At 43.0% G+C, this 22,149-nt stretch overlaps 1 protein-coding gene across 1 annotated transcript; it reads right to left on the bottom strand.

Moving 5' to 3' along the window:
• Positions 1-286: 286 nt before the first annotated feature.
• Positions 287-21,404, bottom strand: Ptgr2 (prostaglandin reductase 2). The gene is made up of 9 exons (XM_032909139.1): positions 21,338-21,404; positions 20,440-20,615; positions 17,782-17,973; positions 13,689-13,859; positions 10,024-10,233; positions 8,128-8,249; positions 7,416-7,503; positions 4,984-5,023; positions 287-2,146 (listed from the first exon to the last, which is right to left on the bottom strand). Exons 1-9 carry the CDS (start codon positions 21,402-21,404, stop codon positions 2,070-2,072), a joined length of 1,143 nt encoding a protein of 380 aa, XP_032765030.1. The 3' UTR covers positions 287-2,069.
• Positions 21,405-22,149: the final 745 nt, after the last annotated feature.

The raw sequence follows: 22,149 nt of genomic DNA, 5'->3' as shown, positions 1-22,149 counted from the left end.
GAGAAAACACTTCCTCCATACGGTTTGTGCTGGGCACTGTAATCTCATTTGAGGATTGCCATGACAAGGACAACTGGGCTACATAGTATCTGGACAAAACCTTAGGGGTGGCAAGGAAATGTTAACTAGGAGCTAAAATCCTAAAATCGAAGTAAGGATTAAAGACACAAAATAGATTTGGCAGTTACCGATATCTGAAGAGATGAAGAACTACCAGAAAGAAAAACTGGAACCCAGAGAGAGTATGTAAAACAAGGTTAGAACGCTGCAAAACCTGACTGAGTGATTACACTTTGAATAAATTTATTACAAGTTTTGCCTCTAAAATACATTGACTGTAAAAAAGTGGCCATAAGTCATACTCAGAAAACAGCTCCAGTTTTATTTTTCTAAAGGTTGAGTTACAATTAATAAAACGAATGCGATACATCGATATATCTGGAATAGTCACGTCTATGACCATTAGTTAATTTACTTAGTCCTACCATTTTCTGAAGCTTGTTTACTTGGTGCTTGTTGGGGGGAGGTGCAGTTAGGGATTAGCCTCAAGGCTCCTAGAGGTCAGTGTGCCCTGACCTCTCCTCAACTCACTTTAACCAGTGATTCCTTAGTGAAGTTTATGTCTATTAGCTCTCCGAGGTACCAGCATGGTAATACAGGCCTTTAACATTGGCACTCTGGAGGCAGGCAGGCAGGATAACTGAGTTCCAGGCCAGCGTGGATCACATAGAAAGCAACCTAACAGATTCTGTCTAAAAACTGTTTTTCCTAAAATACACACAAGCTTTTATGAGATGTAGTAAGCTGTTAGGCTTGCTACAGTCAATTGTTTGGCAGAACACGCATAGATCAACTTCTCAATGTAAACCTGGCTCCTGGAGCCTCCCATCAACTCATTTATCTTCTCATACCAGTCCTAATCCAAAACGTCTGCCCTCCACCAACTGTCCCACAATCTGTAAATACCCCAGTGCTGCCCCAAACCCATACACTTAGGCCATTGAAGCCTCTCTTTGGGCAGGCTGCTCTACCTGAGGCCCTGCGTTCTAGAGCCCAGCACCCACAGAGTGGTTCAACTCTCCAGCTCCGGGGGACCCAAAGCCCCACTGCAGGCACTAGAGCCCCATGCAGGCACCAGGCATGCACGTGGTGCACAGACATTTGGGTGTGTAAAATAGAGAGTTCTAAAGTCTCTCATTAAAAATAGGGAAAGGCTATCTCAATTCTAATGCCCTCAGTTTAAGAATGGTAAAAATGGGGGCTGGAGATGGCTCAGTAGTTAGGAGCACTGACTGCTCTTCCAGAGGTCCTGAGTTCAATTCCCAGCAACCACGTGGTGGCTCACAACCATCTGTAATGGGGTCTGATGCCCTCTTCCGGTGTGTCTGAAGAATGTTAAAAAATGTTAAAAAATGTTCCCAGTTCAACAAATGTTAACCGCTTCTCACCTTAGAATTAGAGTAGAATGTTTACTCACTTCTAAAAGTAATTTAAAAATATATATTCCATTAACAGTTGGGGTTAGAAAACCTGGGGTTTAAAAACCACCCAGGGACTTTTAAATACTTGATACAAATATATGTAATATTAGTTTTATAAGCAAAGTTATCCAAGTGACAAGTGACACCAGTCTGGCATCCTAGCAGTCTCGGCAGTGGGAGACCTGCGGAGATAATTTCAATCTATTGTGGCATCAATATTTCTAATACTGCAACCCTCTAATACAATTTCTCCTGTTGTGGTGACCCACAATCATAAAATTATTTGGTTGCTTCCTTATAACTGTAATTTTGCTGTTATGAATATTAACGTAAATATCTGTTGTGCAGGAGATCTGATATGTGACCCCTCCAGAGGGGTCATGACCCACAGAACCCCTGATTATGGTTAACAATCACATATTAAATGTATAATGAATGTGATATTGAAGATAAAGTGGTTATACAACAAAGAAAATATCACACAGGAATGGAGAACTAACTGTACTATAAGATTATTTTTAAACATGTCTTAACAATCTTTGTGGGAAGTGGAGAATGGAGGGTCTCCTTGATGGAGACACACCAAGACTACGGAGAAGAATCTTCTGAAATGCGGACGATCTGCTTCCCTATGTTGCCTCCTGTCATCATGGATTGGAACGCAACTGAAAGAAAAGAGAAATGTTACTATGTCTGTTAGGAGCTCTAACATATAAAATTTGCTTGAAAGTGTGATTTTTCTCTTAAGTTTTTTAGTTTAGTTTTGTTTTCCTCCCACCCTCCACCCACCCACCAGTCTGTTTTGTTTTGTTTGTGGCTGGGTGGTAGGGGTGTATGCCTTTTAATCCTAGGATTCTGTGAGTTTGAGGCCAGCCTGGTCTACAGAGTGAGTTCCAGGACAGCCCGGATTACTCAGTGAAATCCTGTTTGGAGGTATGTGTGTATGGGAGGGGGTATTTTTATGTGGAGGTGGAGAGATGCTTAGGGTATGAGAGTGCTTGTTACTCTTGCAGAGGACATGGGTTTAGTTCTCAGCACCCACATGGTAGCTCACACCCATTCCAATTCCTGGCACCAGCTCTAGGGGATCCAACACTCTCTTCTGGACTTAATGAGGACCATGCATGCATGTGGTATAGACCAGGCTGGCCTTGAACTCATAGTGATCCACCTGCTTCTGCCTCCTGTGCTAGAATCGCCCAGCTTCTGTGAGGTTTTTGTTTTGTTTTGTTTAATATTGTATACAGAAGAAAACTCTCAGGGCTTGTGCATGTAGTCCTAGCACTCTGGAGTTAAGGCTAGAGGATCATGAGTTTAAGGCCAGTCTGGCCTATAGAACAAGACTCCAAAATAGCCAAAGAGTTGGGCAGGAGAGAGAGCACACTGACTCCCTCACATATACTGTATCTTAGAAACCTAGAGGAAAATTCCATTTGAACACTGAGCTTGGACACTGGGGACCTGCCCCAGGCTGGCCTGAAGAAAGAGTAAATGCATTTTGAAGTGTAAGGAAGAGGAGAGAGAAAGGAGATCTTGCTTCAAACAAGGACAGACAAAGGTACAAGTAAGATACAAGGGAATGCAATCAACGTCCTGATCCTTGGGCTGTTGTTGGGCTGGGGACAAGTGCTGTTGGCCTGGCATACAAGCCACTCTGAGTTAAACCCAGCACTGCATAAACAGATTGTGACCTTCACCTGTAATTCCTGGGGCAGGAAGACCAGAGTTCAGGATGGCCCAAGCTTTGACTGCAAGTAATCTGGCCTCAAAAAGACTGAAAAATAACAAACCCTACTGCTAATTAAAATGGAAATACCTAGCTGGTACCCACATAAAGCACAGAATCTGAGGAGTAAAGGCAAAATGGGGCCAAAATGCCAGCAAAGACAATTTTAAATAATTCAGAATTTTAGAAACTTAAATTTTATTGAGTAAATACAGTATATACTTGTTAAGTCAGCTGAGTAAAATATATGTTGAAATACTAAATACCAGTTTGGAAATATTTTTTTTTGAAAAAGTAAAAAAAAAAATATCAGCTTGATTTAAGCCTTTTCATTTGAAATGAACAAGAAAGTGTCTAAGTCTATGTTAGGCAAAAAACAAAACAAAACAAAACAAAAAAGAACTTAGAAATGTACTAATCTTATGTCTGAGTAATTTAATCTGAAAAGTTAACAAAAGCCTATAAAGCTTTCATAGTCTGAGAAGCCAAAAAATATGTATATATGACGTGTATTTGACATATGAAAACTGCCTCTTGGGCTGGAGAGATGGCTCAGCGGTTAAGAGCACTGACTGCTCTTCCACAGTTCAAATCCCAGCAACCACATGGTGGCTCACAACCATCAGTAATGAGATCTGATGCCCTCTTCTGGTGTGTCTGAAGACAGCTACAGTGCACTCACATACATGAAGTAAATAAATAAATCATAAAAAAAATTAATTTGGAGGTTTCCCTTTAAAAAAAGAAAAGAAAACTGCCTCTTGATATGGGATGAATATAGAATGTCAAGCTTGCTTTGTTTTAAGTGCTTGATCCTCAGTGATACTCTTGTAGGAGGCTCTGAACTTTAGGAAGTAGGCTTAGCTAGAGAAAGTAGGTCACAAGAGTTGGGCCCTTCCTGTCTGTCGTCTCAATTTCCTGTCCACCATGATGTAGAAAGTGCTCTCAAGTACTCCCATGATGATCTGCCCTACCAAGTGCATGGTGCCATGTGACCATGAACTGACCCCTCTAAAATCATGAGCAAAATAATTCCCTAAAATTTTATTTCAGGTATTTGTCACAGTGATGAAAAAGTGACTCATACACATGTGAGATATCACTAAAGACAATTCCAATTGTGTTGGACTGCAATCGGTTAGGAGACCTACATAAACAGGGCTGTTTCACAGGGAAGAGAGAACTCTGTTTTACTTTTGAGACATTCTCACCTACTTGAGAATGATCACCTGAGTTCTGGATTACAGTGGCTGCTACTATAGGTGATCTGTTTGTGCTTCATTTGTGGGAGACAAGCACTTTACCAACTAGCCTACATCCTCAGCCCCATCGATAAGTTATGAACAAGAAAATAAGATGGGTGTGGTAGCAAATGCTGTAATCCCAGCACTTGGGAGGCGAAAGCAGAAGGATCAGGAATTTAGGTCAGCCAGCCTCAGCTGCCACCGAGAGACAGACAGAGACAGAGACAGAGACAGAGTGCGCGTGTGTGAGAGGGCACTTGCTCTTAGAGGCTTTGCCTGGTATCCACAAGGCCCCAGGTTCAATTCTCCCTCATGGCACAGTACAAAAGCATAGTCTCAGTTAACACTGGCCCTCCATGCTTCTAAAAAGGGAGAATAGTGACTTGGGTTAGCACAATGGTTAGTGTGTGCTTAATGTGAAGGGGCCATAGGCTCATTCTCTAGAACAAAAGAACACCTGAAAGGCAGTGTTAAAAGAAAAACCACTCCATGTGTTGAGCACATGTATTAAGTAAATCTGTATTCATCTCACCTCCCATGTTTTCCAAGCCGTTTGCCACAGTCTCCTTGATCTGTGAATCACAATAGCTAGATTTAGGGTTAATGGTTTCCATAAAAGGAAATTTAGAACAGTAAAATCCTATATTCCCATTGTCTAATCTTCCTTAAAAAACAAAAAAACTTTACTTTTGTTTTTTCATATTTGTTTTGTGGGTGAGTTCACACTTGTCATTCATAGCATGCATGTGGAGGTCAGAGAGCACCTTGCAGATTCTTTCTCTCCGTAGAGCAGGCTTGCCCCAAATGTAAAGAGGTCAGACTGAGTCTGCCTCCCAAGTGCTGGGTTTAAAGGCATGACCTATATGCCCAGCTTAGCTCTTTCTACCACATGGGTTCTGGGGATCAAACTCAGTTCTTCCACTTGGCAGTGGGTGTCCATAGTCACTGAACATCTTACAGCTCTAGACCCCCAGGCCACCCCACCCCAGCCCACATTTAAACAAACTGTACACCCTGCTTATGTGGCAGAGAATGACACTGAATTCATGCTCCTCTGCTGCCCTCACCTCCCTGTGCTGGCGTGACAGGCCCGTGTCACTGTACCAGTTTACTTTCTGCTTCACGTGTGCTAAGCGTGCACCCTACCAAGTTACACCCCCAGTCCATACAGACCCGCTTGGAAAAAATTATCTAAATAGACACATATACAATCATTTCAGGGTTTAAGAAGAACATCTTATCTGGATCCCAGATTAATAATTTCTAATTTTGCCCAACAACCAAAAGAGGTATCAGAATAACCACAAAGAAAAAATATTAAAAGGATATTTACTGAACTCCATAGAAATCATAAGGAAATAGGCTATATAAACCAAAGTAACATAACGCATTAGTGAGTTTACAGCTATTCTAGATTTTCTAAAATGAATGACTCGCCCAACAATATACAATTTAACACATTTCCATTAAAAAAATATCCAAAGAGGGTCTGATATGTGCTTATATGATGTTTAAGAAGGCACAATTTCTGGGGCTGCAGAGATGACTCAGTGTTTAAGAAAAATGGCTGCTCTCCCAGAGGACCCAGGTTTAACCCACTACCCAGATGACATCTTACAGCTGTCTGTAACTCCAGTTCTGGGGATCTGACACCTACTTCTAGCCTGTGAGAACCAGGGCAAGCAAGTGGCATTCAAACAGTCCTGGAGACAAAACATCTATACACAGCAAATTAAATTTAAAATCATAATTTCTAAGTACAATTCATAAATATCTGTTAAATTAATGAACACTACAAATTTAGATTTCAGGAAAAATTCCTATTGACTTTGTAAAGTAAAGCTTAACTGTTTAAAAGATCCAGGTATGGTGTGTGAGCCTTTAACCCTAGCAGAGGCAGAGGCAGAGGCAGAGGCAGAGGCAGAGGCAGAGGCAGAGGCAGAGAGGCAGAGAGGCAGAGAGGCAGAGAGGCAGAGAGGCAGAGGCAGGATGAATTTGAGGCCAACCTGGTCTACAAAGTGGGTCCAGGACAGCTAGGGCTGGTTACACTGAGAAACCCTGTCTCAAAACAAAACAAAATTATTTAAAAGATCTTATTTTATTTTATGTGTCTGAGTGTTTTGCCTAAACAGACTTATGTATGTACACCTGTGAACTGCTCTGTCCCTGCAAGGCCGGGAGAGGTTATGGATTCCCTGGAACTGGAGTTAGAGATAGTTGGTAGCCTGTGGGTGTTGGGAACCAAATCCAGGCCCAGCAAATGCTCTTTTTTTTTTTTTTTTTTTTTTTTTGGAGCTGAGGACCCGAACCCAGGGGCCTTGTGCTTGCTAGGCAAGCGCTCTACCACTGAGCTAAATCCCCAACCCCAGCAAATGCTCTTAACCACAGAGCAGCTTCTGCAGTTCTGAGTTTAATAAAAATTACATAAAGGTAATAAAAGGGTTTCACAGTTAGGAGATTATAGTCACCTGGGAGGAAATTTTGCTCAGAGATTAACTTTTTGAACTATGTGTCTGTGTGTGTCTGTGAGTATGTGCACGTGAGCACAGCTGCTTAGGGGCTGCAGAGAGGGTCCCAGAGCCCCTGGGGCTGCAGTCACAGTCATTGTGAGCAGCCTGACATACTTGCTGAAAACACAGTTGGGTCCTTGGGTCCTCTGTAAGAGCACCGAGTGCCCTAACCACTGAACCATTTCTCTAGCCCATCTTTTGTAGCAATTTTTCATAATAAAACAAAAGCATGCCAAATGGCAGAAAAATGGATACTTTTGTAGTTAATAGAAGTTTAGGCTGGGGGTGTGGGTCAGCTGGTAGAGTACTTGCTTAGTCCAGGGTGGAGCCCGCTTACAACCCTCACACTGGTGAGGGAGAGGTAGGAGGCTAAGGGCTGAAGGTCATTTCAGCTAGTGTCAAGTTCAAGGCCAGCCTGGCCTACATGAAATGTGGTTCAAAACACACGTTTTACCTTTAGCTTTCCTTCTTTAAACCACTGACTCAGCTGTAGAATTCCAGGCTCAAATCTATCCTTATAATTTAATACCATAAATCTCTCTCTGTAAATAGACAATAAAAAAATAATGATTAGAGAACATTTCAAGAGTGAGAACCTGAAGTCAAATATTTAAACGGCAGTACCTTTGTTAGTCTTTTTTTTTTTTTTTTTCTTCTTTTCTTTTTTTTCGGAGCTGGGGACCGAACCCAGGGCCTTGCCCTTGCTAGGCAAGCGCTCTACCACTGAGCTAAATCCCCAACCCCCCCTTTGTTAGTCTTTAAGTTAGCATATACTCATGCAGAGTCTGGTCAAGTACAGTTGTAGGTGTAGTTAAGGTACATTAGACTCTGCCTGAGTTGTAGGCATAGGCGGGTAAGTGCACTAAACTTTGACTGCTTCTGTCTGCTTATCTCTCTAACCTATTTGGCAACAGCATTGTGATTTCTCCTTTGTGGATAACATTTTTTCCCCGCGCTCACATGATTTCATCCAGTCAAAAACTTGAACTATTAGTCGTCTGAGAATGAGGGAACCAAAATTTAAATATTGAGCCGCCTTAAGTACAGACTTTTCAGTTTTACCTAATAAGAAAAAAGCTATAACTGAATACATTTCCCATCTATGTAAGGAAACTCTCCAGCCCAGCCCCTGTGAACGTGGTGGGAAGGGCAAAGGTAGGACACACCTTGTGATGTTTCTTTCCTTCTGGATTGCTTCTACAGCAGGGGGCAGCGGAGGAGGATAGGGCACATCTTTATTGTACTGAGAAATCTGACCACACAGAATGATGTGGCTGTTCTGATTCATCTGTGTAGAGAAACACTGATGATTACACCCTTGGACACCTTTCCAGTTGGTGGGCTTACGGCTAATCAGTGAAAGGCGTAACCACCACACATACACCTTTATTGCCAATAATTGCATTTATTTGGAAGACATATACTTAAAAGTATTTTAAATATTTTATCTATTTGGTTGTGTGTGTGTGTGTGTGTGTGTGGTGTGTATACACGTGCACACACACACGCACACACACACCTGCATGAATTTTATGTTCACCACATACACGCAGGTGCCTGTCGAGGTCAGACGGGAGCCTCAGATCCCCCTAGAACTGGAGTTATATGTGGTTTTGAGCTGCTTGATGTGCATGTCAGGAACCAAACCAGGTCCTCTACAAGAGCAGTAAGTACTCTTTACTGCTGAGCCATCTCGGTAGCCCTACAAGTTTTAATAAATCCTCTGAAGGAATGTAGAACTAATCAAAGTTTGGTAATCACCAAAAGGATTATATTAGTTATCACTGGCCTTGCTGCTTTTAGTAGTAGTAGTAGTAGTAGTAGTAGTAGTAGTAGTAGTAGTAGTAGTAGTAGTAGTAGTAGTACTGTATTTCTTTTTTAAAGGCTTTATTGAGCTGGAAAGATGGCTTAGAGGTTAAGAGCACTGACTGCTCTTCCTGAGGTCCTGAATTCAAATCCCAGCAACCACATGGTGGCTCACAACCATCTGTAATGAGATCTGATGCCCTCTTCTGGTGTGTCTATATAATAAATAAATATATTTTTTAAAAAGCTTTATTATTTTTAATTATGTATATATGTGTGGGTCTGTGTAAGAACTGTAACAGGGCTCCAGACCTCAGCACAACTGACTCCATGATGGAAGAGCCCTTCAGCTGCAAAAGTCAGCACAGAGACAGCACCACCTGCCGAAATGAAAATGCTCAAGTCCACAGTCCGGAGAAAGTCTCTCAATGTACGAACCTTGCCACTTTGCTTCTGTAGGTCCACTTCTGACTAACTGGTCTTGTTAACGGAATTATATCAATTTAGGATATGGGTTTTGTGCTTAAAAGCTCACCCTGAGAAAGGCTCAGGGCTGCACTGGGATCCTGAGCATGTAATGAAGTTGGTAGCCAGCTAATAAAGATTTCTATTGGCTTAAACCCATGTCTTCTCTGTGGCTACACCACAACACGTACATGCCTGTAAGGGCAAGAGCTTGAGGTGGCCAGAAGTGTCAGCTCTCCCATGAGCTTGAGTTACAGAACTTAGGCCCTCTGCAAAAGCAGTGCACACTCTGAACCACTGAACCGCTTCTCTGGCCCAATAATATACTTCTCTAGATTTAAATGATTTAATCTCAACTGCAAGTAATTTTACATATAGTAAATTCCTATTGTCAACTATTGATATTTTACTACATTGTCAATAAAAAATGCATAACACCTATAATCTATGAAAACCATCTCCCTACCCAACTCAGGGTGATGGACAGCGTCGGGGTCTCCATTTCAAAAATGCAGCTCTTAATTTTTCACAGAAGTAAATTGAAGATAAAAATATTATATTGCTAGGCAGGAACTGAAATTCAGAATACAAATGTGCAATCAAATGAAAGTATCAATAAGATCTCTTGTATAACTTAAATACAATAATAATAATACGATCTTTCAAAATGAGCCTTGTAATTTTATAGTTCCTTATCAATACCAAGCAAAAGTAGATCACAATAAATATTCTTATATTATAGAATATGTAACATCATGGAGATCTGTAACAGAGACAGATCAGCAGACAACCTGACTTATCACCGCATTGCTGATGTCACCTCCAACATTGTCAAAGTAAACATCCACTCCGTCCGGGCACGCTTCTCGAAGCTGTTCTGCAACATTCCCTGTTTTGTAATTGACTGCAGCATCAAACCCCAGCTCTGAGGTCAAAAAGAGACATTTCTCATGCGTTCCACAAATTCCCACCACTCTGGAACAACCAAGCAGGTGGCCAATCTAGGGAAGAATTTTTGGAAAATTAAATGACTTTATATTCACACAGACATAAAAATGTCAAAGTATATAAGATACTGCAAGTAGAAGAGAGTATTTGTCCTAATATTTATGTCAGCTTGACACAAGCTAGCATCGTCTGAGAGGAGGGAACTCCAATTGAGAAAATGCCTCATAAGATTTAAGTGTAGGCAGGCCTGTAGGTGTGGGAGGGCCCAGCCCATTGTGGGTGGTACCACCCCTGGGCTGATGGTCCTGATTTCTAAGAAAAAGTCGGGACATTAGTACTCCTCCATGGTCTCTGCATCAGATCCTGTCTCCTGGTTTGTACCGTTTAAGATCCTGCCCTGACTTCCCTCCGTGACGGACCTGGAAGTGTAAGCAGAATACTCTTAGCTTTACTTTGGTCACAATGTTTCATTACAGCAACAGTAACCCTTAGACAGGACTTATCACAATTTAGATTTGATGACAGTGCTTTTAACTTTAAAAAAAAAAAATGTTTTTTTGAGATGGGATTTTTCTGTAGAGCCCAGGCTAGCCTCGAACACAGAGATCTACAACCTCTGCCTGCCTGCCTTTGCCTCCCAAGTGCTGAGATTAAAGGTGTGCACTACCACTGCCTGGTTTAACAAAAAATTTAAAGAATTACTATGCTCACTTTTGATCCTAGTACTCAAAAGGCAAAGGCAAGAGTTATCTCTATAGCCAAGAGAACCTGTCTCAAAAAAATAAACAAAACAAAGACTGAGGACAGATAATGTGATCCTTAAAAACAAGCAAACTGGGGCTGGGGATTTAGCTCAGTGGTAGAGCGCTTACCTAGGAAGCGCAAGGCCCTGGGTTCGGTCCCCAGCTCCGAAAAAAAAAACAAAAAAAAAAAAAAAAAAAAAACCAAGCAAACAAACAATAAAGTAGTTAAAATTCACAACTTAATATAAGTCATGAGACCCCAAGAATCACACTTAAAATTCAGTAATTTTCAGGGCTGTGAGGAACACAAATGACAGCTAAAATATAGTTATAGTATGCTATTTCCCACACTAAGTAAACTACTGTGCCTGTTACTTTCTATTGCTATGATAAAACACCAGAACCAAAAACAGCCTAAGGAAGAGAGATTACAAGAGCCCATCATGGAGGGGTAGGGTGTTGGGGGGGGGGGGGAGGCTGGTGGCAGGAGCAGGAAATAGAAATCACACCTTCAGCCCCAAGCAGGAAGAGGAAAGGAAACTGTAGGATGAGGCTATGAACTCTCAAAGCCTGTCCCAGTGGCAGGCTTCCCCCAGCAAGGCTGCGCCATCTCCCCATACAGCACCGCCAAGTGTTCAATAACGGAGGTTATTCTCATTCAAACCTCTACAGCTGCTATGGTGGCTCATCCTGACGGTCCGCTTGATGAGACCTAGCATCGCCATGGACGCAAACCTCTGGGCACCTCTGTGATGACTTATCTACATGAGGTTAACTGAAAGGGAGACCCATGGCAAATCCACGGCTGGGCCCACACTGCACGCACTGGAGAAGACAGGCTGAGCACATGCACCCCTGCTTTGTTTCTTTGGTGCTGATGCAGTTTGACAATCTGCCCTGAGCGCCTCTGATCATGGCTTCCTGCCAAAAGAAACCGTACCCTGGGCCTGTGTGCCAAGTACAACCCTTCTTACTTGGGTTGCTTCTCTCATGCACTTCATCACAGCAAAGACAGCTACGATACCTACTATTTATAAAACACTGCACTTTGTACTGTTCTTTCTAAACATTTACTGCAGACATACAATCCAACACATGTTTTTGCCACTGCTGTAATCTCAGCCCGTGATGAAAGGGTGAGGGAGGAGGAACAGGCATTCAGGGGCAGCCAGGGAGACAAGTGACTATGCTTCCAAATATAAACAAACGACCTTCTTGTGGAAGAATTAAGAATTTTTTTTAAATGTAAGTTTGATTTTATGTTGATGTTTGGTGCTGGTAACATGAAGCCTCATACATGCTTAGCAAGGGCTCTAACCACTGCACTACGACCCAAGACCCCTGTGGTAGTTAAGATTGTAATTGGCCCCCGTGGCCTCTTGGCAGCGGCACTATTAGATGCTGGAGGAAGTATGTCAGCATGGGAGTGACCTTGAGGTTTTATATGCGTAAGCTACACCTATCCTGGCTCAGTCGTCTCCCTCTACTGCCTGTCCATCAAGATGTAGAACTCTGAGCTCCTTCCCCTGCACCATGTCTGCCTGCAGCCGCCATGTTTCCTGCCATGACAGTTAGGGACTGAACCTCTGAAACTGTAAGGCAGTCCCAATTAAATGTTGTCCTTTAGAAGCATTGCCGTGGTCATGGTGTCTGTACACAGCCCAACTAAGATGGCCCCTTTGTCGTTTTTGAAAGATGTGTTTTGCTGCATGTATGTGTGTGTGTTATGTACATGTCTGGGGCATGAGAAGCCAGAAGGCAACACTGGGTCCCCTGACCTGGAGTTACAGAGAGTTCTAAGCCACTCTGTGGTGCTGAAAACTAAACCTAGGTTCTGTGCAAGAACAGCAAATACTCTTAACCACTGAGCCAGCTCTCCAACCCTGCTTGCTTGTCTTTTAATTCCAGGAGTTACACAGACCGCTGTGATTGTCATCCCTATATGGGTGACAGAGCTACTCTAACATCTGCCACATCTGTTTATTTAGCAGAAAGAGACACAAAAACCTGTGTTTTTCATATTGTTATCAACAGAATCTAGGTAATAACACCATTTCTGCCAACAGTGTATAAAGTAATGACATACGGTCTTACAAATTTAAAATAAGAGGGCTGGAGGGATGGCTCAGTGGTTAAGAGAGCACTTACTGCTCTTACTGGATTCTGTTCCAAAGACCAATATCAGGAGGCTCACAACCGCTTGTAGCACGTCACAAAAATAACAAATCCTTTTAATTGAAATAATTTTTATCTTATATCTGTGTATCCTATACACATTACAGTCAGCCACATTCCCATTTCTTATCCCCCTCCCATCCCCTCTGGAATTCCTTCTCCATCCTCACCCACACCGCTCCTGTGTTTGTTTTAAATAACCCATTAAGTTGAATTAGTGTTGCTTGCTTGTGCATGGGTGTGAGGTTATTTGTGGATCATGAGCAACTTACAAATGGCTAATCCCTAGAATCAATTAATTACTTTTTATGAAAAGGTTTTATGTTCTCCAGGCTGGGCTTGAACTCAGTAAGGAGCAGAGGCTAACCCTGAACTTCTGACCTTCCTTCGTCCACCCCTACGTGCTGAGATTACAGGTGTGCATCACCACACCACTTTGTGTGGTGCTAAGGATCAAACTCAGAGCTTCATGCTAGGCAAGCACTCTACCAACGGTGCTATGTCACCTGCCCTTACTTTCATATTTTAAATTATATACATGTATTATGCCTTCTGTTTTAGGAAAGTCAAGTAATTTTTGCAAACTTTACCTGCCCAGCCAAAGATCCACAGGCGCCTGCTGCCCCGCTGACAACCATGGTCTGATTAGATCCAGCAGATACATGACCTTTTTCCTGTACCCCAATCAAGGAAGTCAAGCCGGGCATACCTATAGCTCCAAGGAAATACGAAAGGTGTCCATCCACAAGTTGTGGGTCTACCTAAAATAAAACACATGGATTTTAAACAATGCTGAAATTACAGTTTATGCCACCAAGTCAGAGAGTTATGGGCTGAGTAGTGTTAAATGTCCATATCCTCTAAGTATACGGGATCAATACCTGTAGGTGGTATTTGAGGTAAAATAAGGTCATAAAGTGGGAACCTAATACATGCGCGCCACTAGGAGAAGGAACGGATGCCACATCCCTCGCTGCCTGGAAAGGATACTTGATAACACAGGAAGGTGCTCCTGTAAGCGCAAAGAGACTTTGCCAGAAACGGAATGTTCCAGAACCTCAATCTTGGGTTTTTAACCTTTAGAACGGGAAGTGAGTTCCTGAGGCCACCCAGTCTGTGTGGTGTTTTTAGTCTACAGTAGACACTCTTCGGTCCTGTTGAAATTCTACCATAACTGTAAACAATAGCTACACTGGGTGCTAAGGGATGGCCTTACCGTCATGGGGATCAGAGTTTGACCTTACAACCCTTATAAAAATGCCAAGCACACTACTGCCCTCCCAGTCTGGGGAGAAAAGAATGAGTCCCAGTGCTCCCTGGTCACCTAACCTGGTTCAGTCTCTGTCAGTGTCGGAGGAAGTAGACAGCACCCCTGAAGATAGGAGAAGGGGGCAGAACATTTAAACTGGTCCTTCAGCCTCCACATGCACATGCATACCCATGTGCTCCCAAACACATCACACACACAATATATATACATACATGTATACACATACACATAAAAAGAAAAAGGAATATTTTCTTCACATTAACAAAACCAACTTTAACAGTTCTTACATAAACTATTTTTTGTGAATTCCCATGTATATACCAGCAGAGAAAAAATTCATACTAGGAAAATACAAGGCAAAGTCGTAAGGATTTTAAATCCCTGCAGTTCCAAAATAAACATCTATCTGAACTCACACCTCAGTTGAACAGAGGTACTATGTAGGTAGCCAAGCTGCTCCCAGAACCCACAGATCAGGAAACTAAAATCCCAGCCCGGGGTGGGCTACGTCCCTTCAGGTTGTCGGAAGCAGAGACCCCAAAACAATAAAGGCGACCGCCAGGGATGTTGGCTGCTCAGAACTAGATCCTAAGCCCTGCTTGAGTGGCAAGCCACAGAGAAGTCGAGCTGTAACTGAGCTAGAAGCTCCCTCTCCCTGTGAGGACTTAAGTGCTGGGAGGCGCCATGCAGACTGCTGGGGGACGAAAAGTCATCAGTACTTTCCTTAGCGGTTGTCCTTGTCTGCAGCAATACCAATCTTTTAGGCAAAACATGCGTGGTGGTGCAACGGCAGCAAGTATGTCACAGTAACCAACCACTTTCCGAGTAGATGTGAGGTCCGGTTCTGAAAGAAGGAATTTACATCTGGAACTATAAACTTGGTCAGAAGCCTGTGACCAGAGAGGTTGCAGCCTTAATGAGGAGGCCACCAGATTTGCTTTGCTAAGTGAACAAGATGTCCTGTCAGACTGCCTTCTAAGTAATGTTTCTGTCCATAACTAATGTTGCCGTCAGTTGTGGTCGGTCTCTCTGCAGTAGGCAGCCTCACAGCTGGTCAGAGCACTGAGAATAAGTGATTAATAAGTGACTGGTGAAAGCTGAGCCAACAGTACAACTGAGCCGTCAGCATCGCCCACTCTAAAGGTGAGAACAGCAAAGAAGGAGCAGAAGCAAGTAAGAGCCATACAAAAGGACAGCCTGTCTTCAGGGCACGGGTGGATGGCAGAGCAGCTATGGTTATCTACCTAAAACCTACACAAGACTGAGCTCATCAACACAATCTCCTGGGAGGTAGGGGCTCACAAGAACCACTCCATGGGAATTTAGTCAGCCACATGTATTTTCAGATACGTTTGTAATTTAAAATATGATACTGAGGGCTGGTGATGAGGCTCAGCTGGTAGAGCGCTTGCCTAGCATGCATATATAAATCCCTAATACCACATAAAAAAGAAATGGCTATGCACACATGAAATACCACACAGGAGGCCAAGGCAGGAAGATCCGAGTTCAAGGCCATCCTCAGCTACACAGTGAGTTCAAGGCCAGCCTAGACTACATGAAACCTCGTCTCAAGTAGATGGGGAACTGGAGAGACGGTTCAACAATTAAAAGTGCTGTCTGCTTTTCTAGAGGACCAAGATTTGATTCTTAGTACCCACATGGTGGCTCATAACCATCTGTAACTCTGGTTTCAGGGCATCTGACATCCTCTTCTGACCTGCCCCATTATTAAGCATGCAAGTGGTGCAGACATACATGCAACCAAACATTATATACAAAAAGCTTTTAAAAATAAATATTTTAGGCTGGGCATGGTGGCACACGCCTTCAATCTCAGCACTAAGGAGGCAGAGGCAAGTGGACCAAGGTCAGCCTGGTCTGCAGAATGGGTTCTAGGATAGCCTGGTTACACAGAGAAACTGTTTCAAATAACCAAAACCAAACAAATATAATAAAGATGAAGGGGTTGGGGATTTAGCTCAGCGGTAGAGCGCTTGCCTAGCGAGGGCAAGGCCCTGGGTTTGGTCCCCAGCTCCGGAAAAAAAAAAAAAAAAAAAAAAAAAAAAAAAGATGAGGACCAAGATGACATTCAAAGGGTTAGCAAAAGGACTTTACCACTTCACTTGCTTTTTACAGCACTGGCGACTAAACACAGGCTCTCACCCAGAACTAGGAAACCCCACCCAGAACGGATACCCAGAACAAGGGAGCTCCACAGGCCCACAGAAGGCTCCCTACAGGTGTCCTTCCTGTAAGGTTTCGGTTGTTAGGAACCTTACAATAGTTCCTGTTTGTTTTTAAGACCAGCCTAGAACTCACTAGTGCAGACTGGCCTGGCCTGGATTTACAGGTGTGGACCACCACACACAGCTCTGCAGTACTCATCACGTTAGAACTTCCCAGGAGCGCTTCCATCGTGGCTGCCCCATCTATTTTGTTAGGGTGGAAAAACAAACTGATAACATTTATGCATTAGCAGCTCTCACAAACTAGTTAAGAATTTGTAATTATAAAAAACACAATATATTTCAAAGGTGCAAGTGGTGGCAGCCTGCGCCTTTAATCCTAGCACTGGAGGGACAGAGGCAGGCAGATCTGTGAGTTCAAGGGCAACCTGGTCTATCTAGTGAGTTCCAGGAGAGCCAGGGCGATGTAGAAAGATCCTGTTTCAAAAAACAAAGCAAAACAAAACTAGAAAAACACCTTAAGTATAAAGAGATAAAGCACCATCTCCACTGATAGATCATTTAGGTCAAATTAAGTCACCTAAACTAAATAAAGTCGCCAGGTCTTATAGGACAAACAAGAACTGGTCCTTTTACGTGGCTCAATGCCTGACATCTTCATTTCTGACATCAAATAAACTCATTCCTCATATATGTAGCTATTCCTCAGGCAGCTTTAGCATTTACAATTATATGGGGATTTCTAGTTCCTAGTATTAAATACTTTTTAATTATTCATTTTATGTATGTGAGTACACTGTAGCTCTCTTCAGACAAACCAGAAGAGGGCATCGGATCCTATGACAGATGGTTGTGAGCCACCATGTGGTGTCTGGGAATTGAACTCACGACCTCTGGAAAAGCAGTCAATGTTCTTAACCACTGAGCCATCTCTCCAGCCCCCAGTATTAAATATTTTTCTGCTTATAGCTCAGTTTTGTATTATACATTCAATCTGAGATGATAATAATGTTCTTTGATGCTGTCTGGCAGCCAACAGTGAAAAAAAGACAGAATCTTTCCACACTTGGGAATTATTATATTAATTGTTCACATTACATTTTTATACTTGGCATTATTATTCCAAATTATCTAAAAGAAAATGTCACTCCCTTTCTAACAGAATAATATGAATGCAGAAATAAATAATAAGGCAAAACATCATAAAGTTTTATTATACATTACCTTCTCAAGGCCATTCCCATCTAGAATTGCCTTAGTTTGCCAGGGCCAGTAAAAAGAAGTCACAAAATCGCCTTTGGCCAACTTCTGGTGCTTGCTCTCTTCTATAACTCCAAGTCCTCCACCGTCAGCTACCTGTGCCAGCTGCCACGGGGCCAAATAGTCAGCGCCAGTCTCTTCGTTCATCTTACAGCGCTGGAAGGAAGACAGCTCTCACTGAGGCAGGGTCAATTTACCAGCTAAGACCATGCGGGTCTCTGCTCTACCTGTCGTTCCGTTGGCTGTCTGTATCTCACGTGTGTTGCTGCCTTGCTTGCCCCTGTGTGACTGTGTCAGGTCAGCTGTAAACTGTCATGTGGGTGCTGGAACTGAACCCTGGTCTTCTGGAAGAGCGGCAAGGGCTCTTAACTGAGCCATCTCTCCAATCTGCAACAATTGGGGAAACCATGGACCTGGCTTTTCTCAGTAAAGAAATGCAACTGAAGAGAAATTTAGATCTATTCCAGATCAGATTGTAGTAATCAAAACAGTATGGTTCTGATATAAAAAAGACACGCAATAAGGTCATTGAGATGGTTCAGCAGGTAAAGCACTTGTCACCAAGCCTGAATTCAATCTCCGGAACTCACACAATAGAAGGAGAAAAGAACCCACTCTCAAAAGTTGTCCTCTGGCCTCCACACGTGAGCACATGCAAGTACCCACACAAACACATACACAGAGATATTTTTAAAAATTGAAAAATGAGTGGAGTTCATTAAGGAAACCATCTAAATGCCAGCTTTTCCTTTTGGGAGTTTTAAAATGTGTGTGTGTACCATCAACACTGGTGCGGCTGGGGGCTGAAGCCAAGCAGATCACCAGCCAGTTCGGCTGGGTCAGAATCTCTAGGTTCAGGGAGGGACCCTGTCTCAAAAAATAAAGTGGAATGGGCCAGAGGTGACTCAGACAACCTGAGTGTGACCCATGAGCCCACCTAAAGGTGGAAGGAGAGAACTGATTCCATAACACTATCCTTTGACCTCCACATGTATGTCACAGCACATGCATGCTTTCACACAGATCACACACATGCACACACACACACACACACACACACACACTGATTTAAAAAATGAAGTGGGGCTGGAGAGATGGCTCAGTGGTTATAATTGATACAAATTGTTTACAAATTCAAAGACAGAAGGAAAAACCCTCCAATTTATAAGTCCAGTGAGATGGCTGGGCAGATAAGGTGCTTGCTGCCAACCCTGACAGTCCAAGGTGGAAACCAGGACGCAAATGGTAGAAGGGCAAATAGACCCCTTACTGTAGGTTTTCCTCTGGCTTCCACACATGTGCTGTGGTAATGTACACACACACACACACACACACACACACACACACACACACACACTAAAATAAAATAAAACATTTTTATTACTGACATAAGCTCTCACTGTAACTCAGGCTAGCCTCAAACTTGCAGTGACCCTCCTGTCTCAGCTTTCCCAGTGCTGGGATGGCTGGGAAGCAGCTGAGCCTCCATGCCCACTCATGGGCAGCGGATTTCCAACAAAGGTACTATGAGTAAAGTACAGTCCTTTCAGCAAGTGGTACTGACACCATTGTATACCCACCTGCTAAAGACTCGAGTTGAACCTGTGCTGATTCCCCTGGTGGGGTTAGTGGGGTTGTAGTTCAATGGTAGAGCACTTGCCTAATATCAAACTCCCCAGGATGATGGGGGACATGGGTGGAGAGAAAAATACTTAATTTTATATGTTTATCTGACAAGATTAGAGAGGTGTTTACTTGATGCATAAGTGTTGTTTCTGTCTGTGAAGAGGGTGTTTCCTGAGGAATCTGCATATAAAGTGGTAGGCTCAGTGGGTAAGATCTGCCCATAAGGCACTGTCTAGTCAAGTGGTCAGGGGCTGGATGAAAAAAACACCTGGGACACAGATGACTCTGTCCTCCTCTCGAGTGGACACCTTTCTTCTGTCCTTAGATCTCAGAGCTACAGGGCTTTGGTCTCTGGGACTTGCATTTCCAAGGGACAAGTGCAGCAGTCTTGTGGGGTCACAAGACTACCATATAAAGAAACATTTTTATCTCTAGGTATGTATCAAGAGAAATGAAAGCAGTGCATATAAACTTTGTACACAAATGTTCATAGCTTAGCATGACTGCCAAATTATAGAACTAACCCAGGCTTATATGACACTGTCACAGTACGAGTGTGGAGGTCAGAGGGTAACTCACAGCAGCTGGGTCTCTCCTACATGTGGGTTCTAGGCATCGGGGCTGGCACAAGTGCCTTTACTCACAGAGCTATCTCACTGCCCCAAGTGCCTTTACTCCCTGAGCTATCTCACTGTCCCATGAGAGAATTTTTCATATTATTTTTACTACCTTAAAGCTTTTGGAAGAACTTCATTAACCGCATTTTTCTGCAGTTTTTATTTGTTTGTTTGTTTTTTGTCTTTGCTGTTTGTTTGCTTGTTTTTTCAAAAAGGGGGTCACTACATAGCCTTGGCTGTCCTGCAGCTATGTAGATTAGGCTGGCCTCGAACCCACACAGAATCTCCTGCCTTTGCCTTCACAATAAAATTTTGATACAACAACATTAAAATATAAAATCAATTATTTTTCAACGCAGTCCAACACCCTGCTTCTTACCATGTAAGGATCCACGGAGAGATAGAGAGTTCTCACTCGAACTTGTCCTTCATTGATAGTATCTGGTAAACTGACTTCTTCCACCCTGAAATTCTCTGCAACTGGGTTTCCATTTTTCCCTAAATTTACAGGCAAAGTGATGAAATTAAAAAGTTGCTTTTTTTGTTCCAGACAGTCTCACTATGTAGCCTTTGCCATACAGTTCTCCAAACTTTGACCAGCTGGCCTCAAACTTGGTGACCCACTTGCCTCTGCTTCTTATGCTGGAATGAGGTGTACACCACCATGCCCAGATTTTTGTTATTTTCCAAGTGTTACCCTAGGATTTAAAGTACTCCCAAGAGACGGGCAGTGGACTCTGAATTTGAAGTCATCCAGGTCTACATGGTGAGTTCCAGGCCATCAAAGGCTACATAGAGAGACCTCTTTAAAAAAAAAATGGGAGGATAGGAGGCTGGGGGTCAGGGAGGGACCCAGGATGAGTGGAGGGGGCTCAGTGGTTGAGAGCACCTGCAGATCTTCCAGGGGCCACTAATAACCTTCTGTAACTCTAGTCCCAGGGGATCCAGTGCCCTCTTCTGGCCTCCATGGGCACTGCATGCACATGGTACACAGACATATATGTAGGCAAAACCCCTATACACATGAAATAAATTCTCAAAAAAGAAAAACGAAAAAAAAAATGACCTCGGCCTGGAGAATGGCTCAGTGTGGTTAAGAGCACTAACTGCTCCTCCAGAGGATAGGGTTCAATTCCCAGTGCCCACATGGCAGCTCTCAACTGTCTGTGTGGTGGTTTGAATGGTTGGCCCAAGGAATTGCACGATTTGGAGGTGCAGCCTTGTTGGAGGAAATGTGTCACTGTGGCGTAGGATTTGAGACCTTTCTCCTCGCTGACTGGAAGCCACTCTTCTTTTTGCCTTTGGAATGAGATGCAGAACTTCTCGCTTCTTCTCTAGCACCATGCCTGCCTGGATGCTGCCATGTTCCGACCTTGATGACAATGACTAAAGCTCTGAACCTGCACGGTGTCTGTTCACAGCAGTGAACCCTAACTAGGACACTCTGTAGTCCCAGTTCCAGGGGACCCATGGCACCAGGTCTGCACATGGTGCACACATACATGATTGCAGGCAAATGCCCATACACAAAAAGCCAAATAAATCCTTAGAAAATTGAACTCAAGTTTTTCTTTTAATTATGGAATTAAAATTTGCCAAGAAACAGAAAAGGTAAAATAAAAGTTAGGTAAGCTTCCTTCTTCATTTTAAGAAGCAGAGACACAGGTGAACATTTATTGTTTTTTTGTTTTGTTTTTTCTTCTTCTTCTTCTTCTTCTTCTTCTTCTTCTTCTTCTTCTTCTTCTTCTTCTTCTTCTTCTTCTTCTTCTTCTTCTTCTTCCTTCTTCTTCTTCCTCCTCCTCCTCTTCCTCCTCCTCCTCCTCTTCCTCCTCCTTCTTCTTCTTCTTTTTTCTTTTTTTCGGAGCTGGGGACTGAACCCAGGGCCTTCCACTGAGCTAAATCCCCAACTCCTATTGTTTTGTTTTAAAGGCTTGAAAATAAGGTAACTAGAACTTTGAAGGTTGGAGAAAGATGTCAAAGCAGACGCAATCATCACCACACTGTATTTTTCTTGAACTACATTTAACGTGAGCAAATTTCCTTTCAAGAACTGTCAGGGGACTGGAGAGATGGCTCAGTGGTTAAGAGC

Source organism: Rattus rattus, chromosome 7 (genome assembly GCF_011064425.1).
Source record: "Rattus rattus isolate New Zealand chromosome 7, Rrattus_CSIRO_v1, whole genome shotgun sequence".
NCBI classification, from domain to species: Eukaryota; Metazoa; Chordata; class Mammalia; order Rodentia; family Muridae; genus Rattus; species Rattus rattus.
This window is presented reverse-complemented; position numbering and strand designations above follow the sequence as displayed.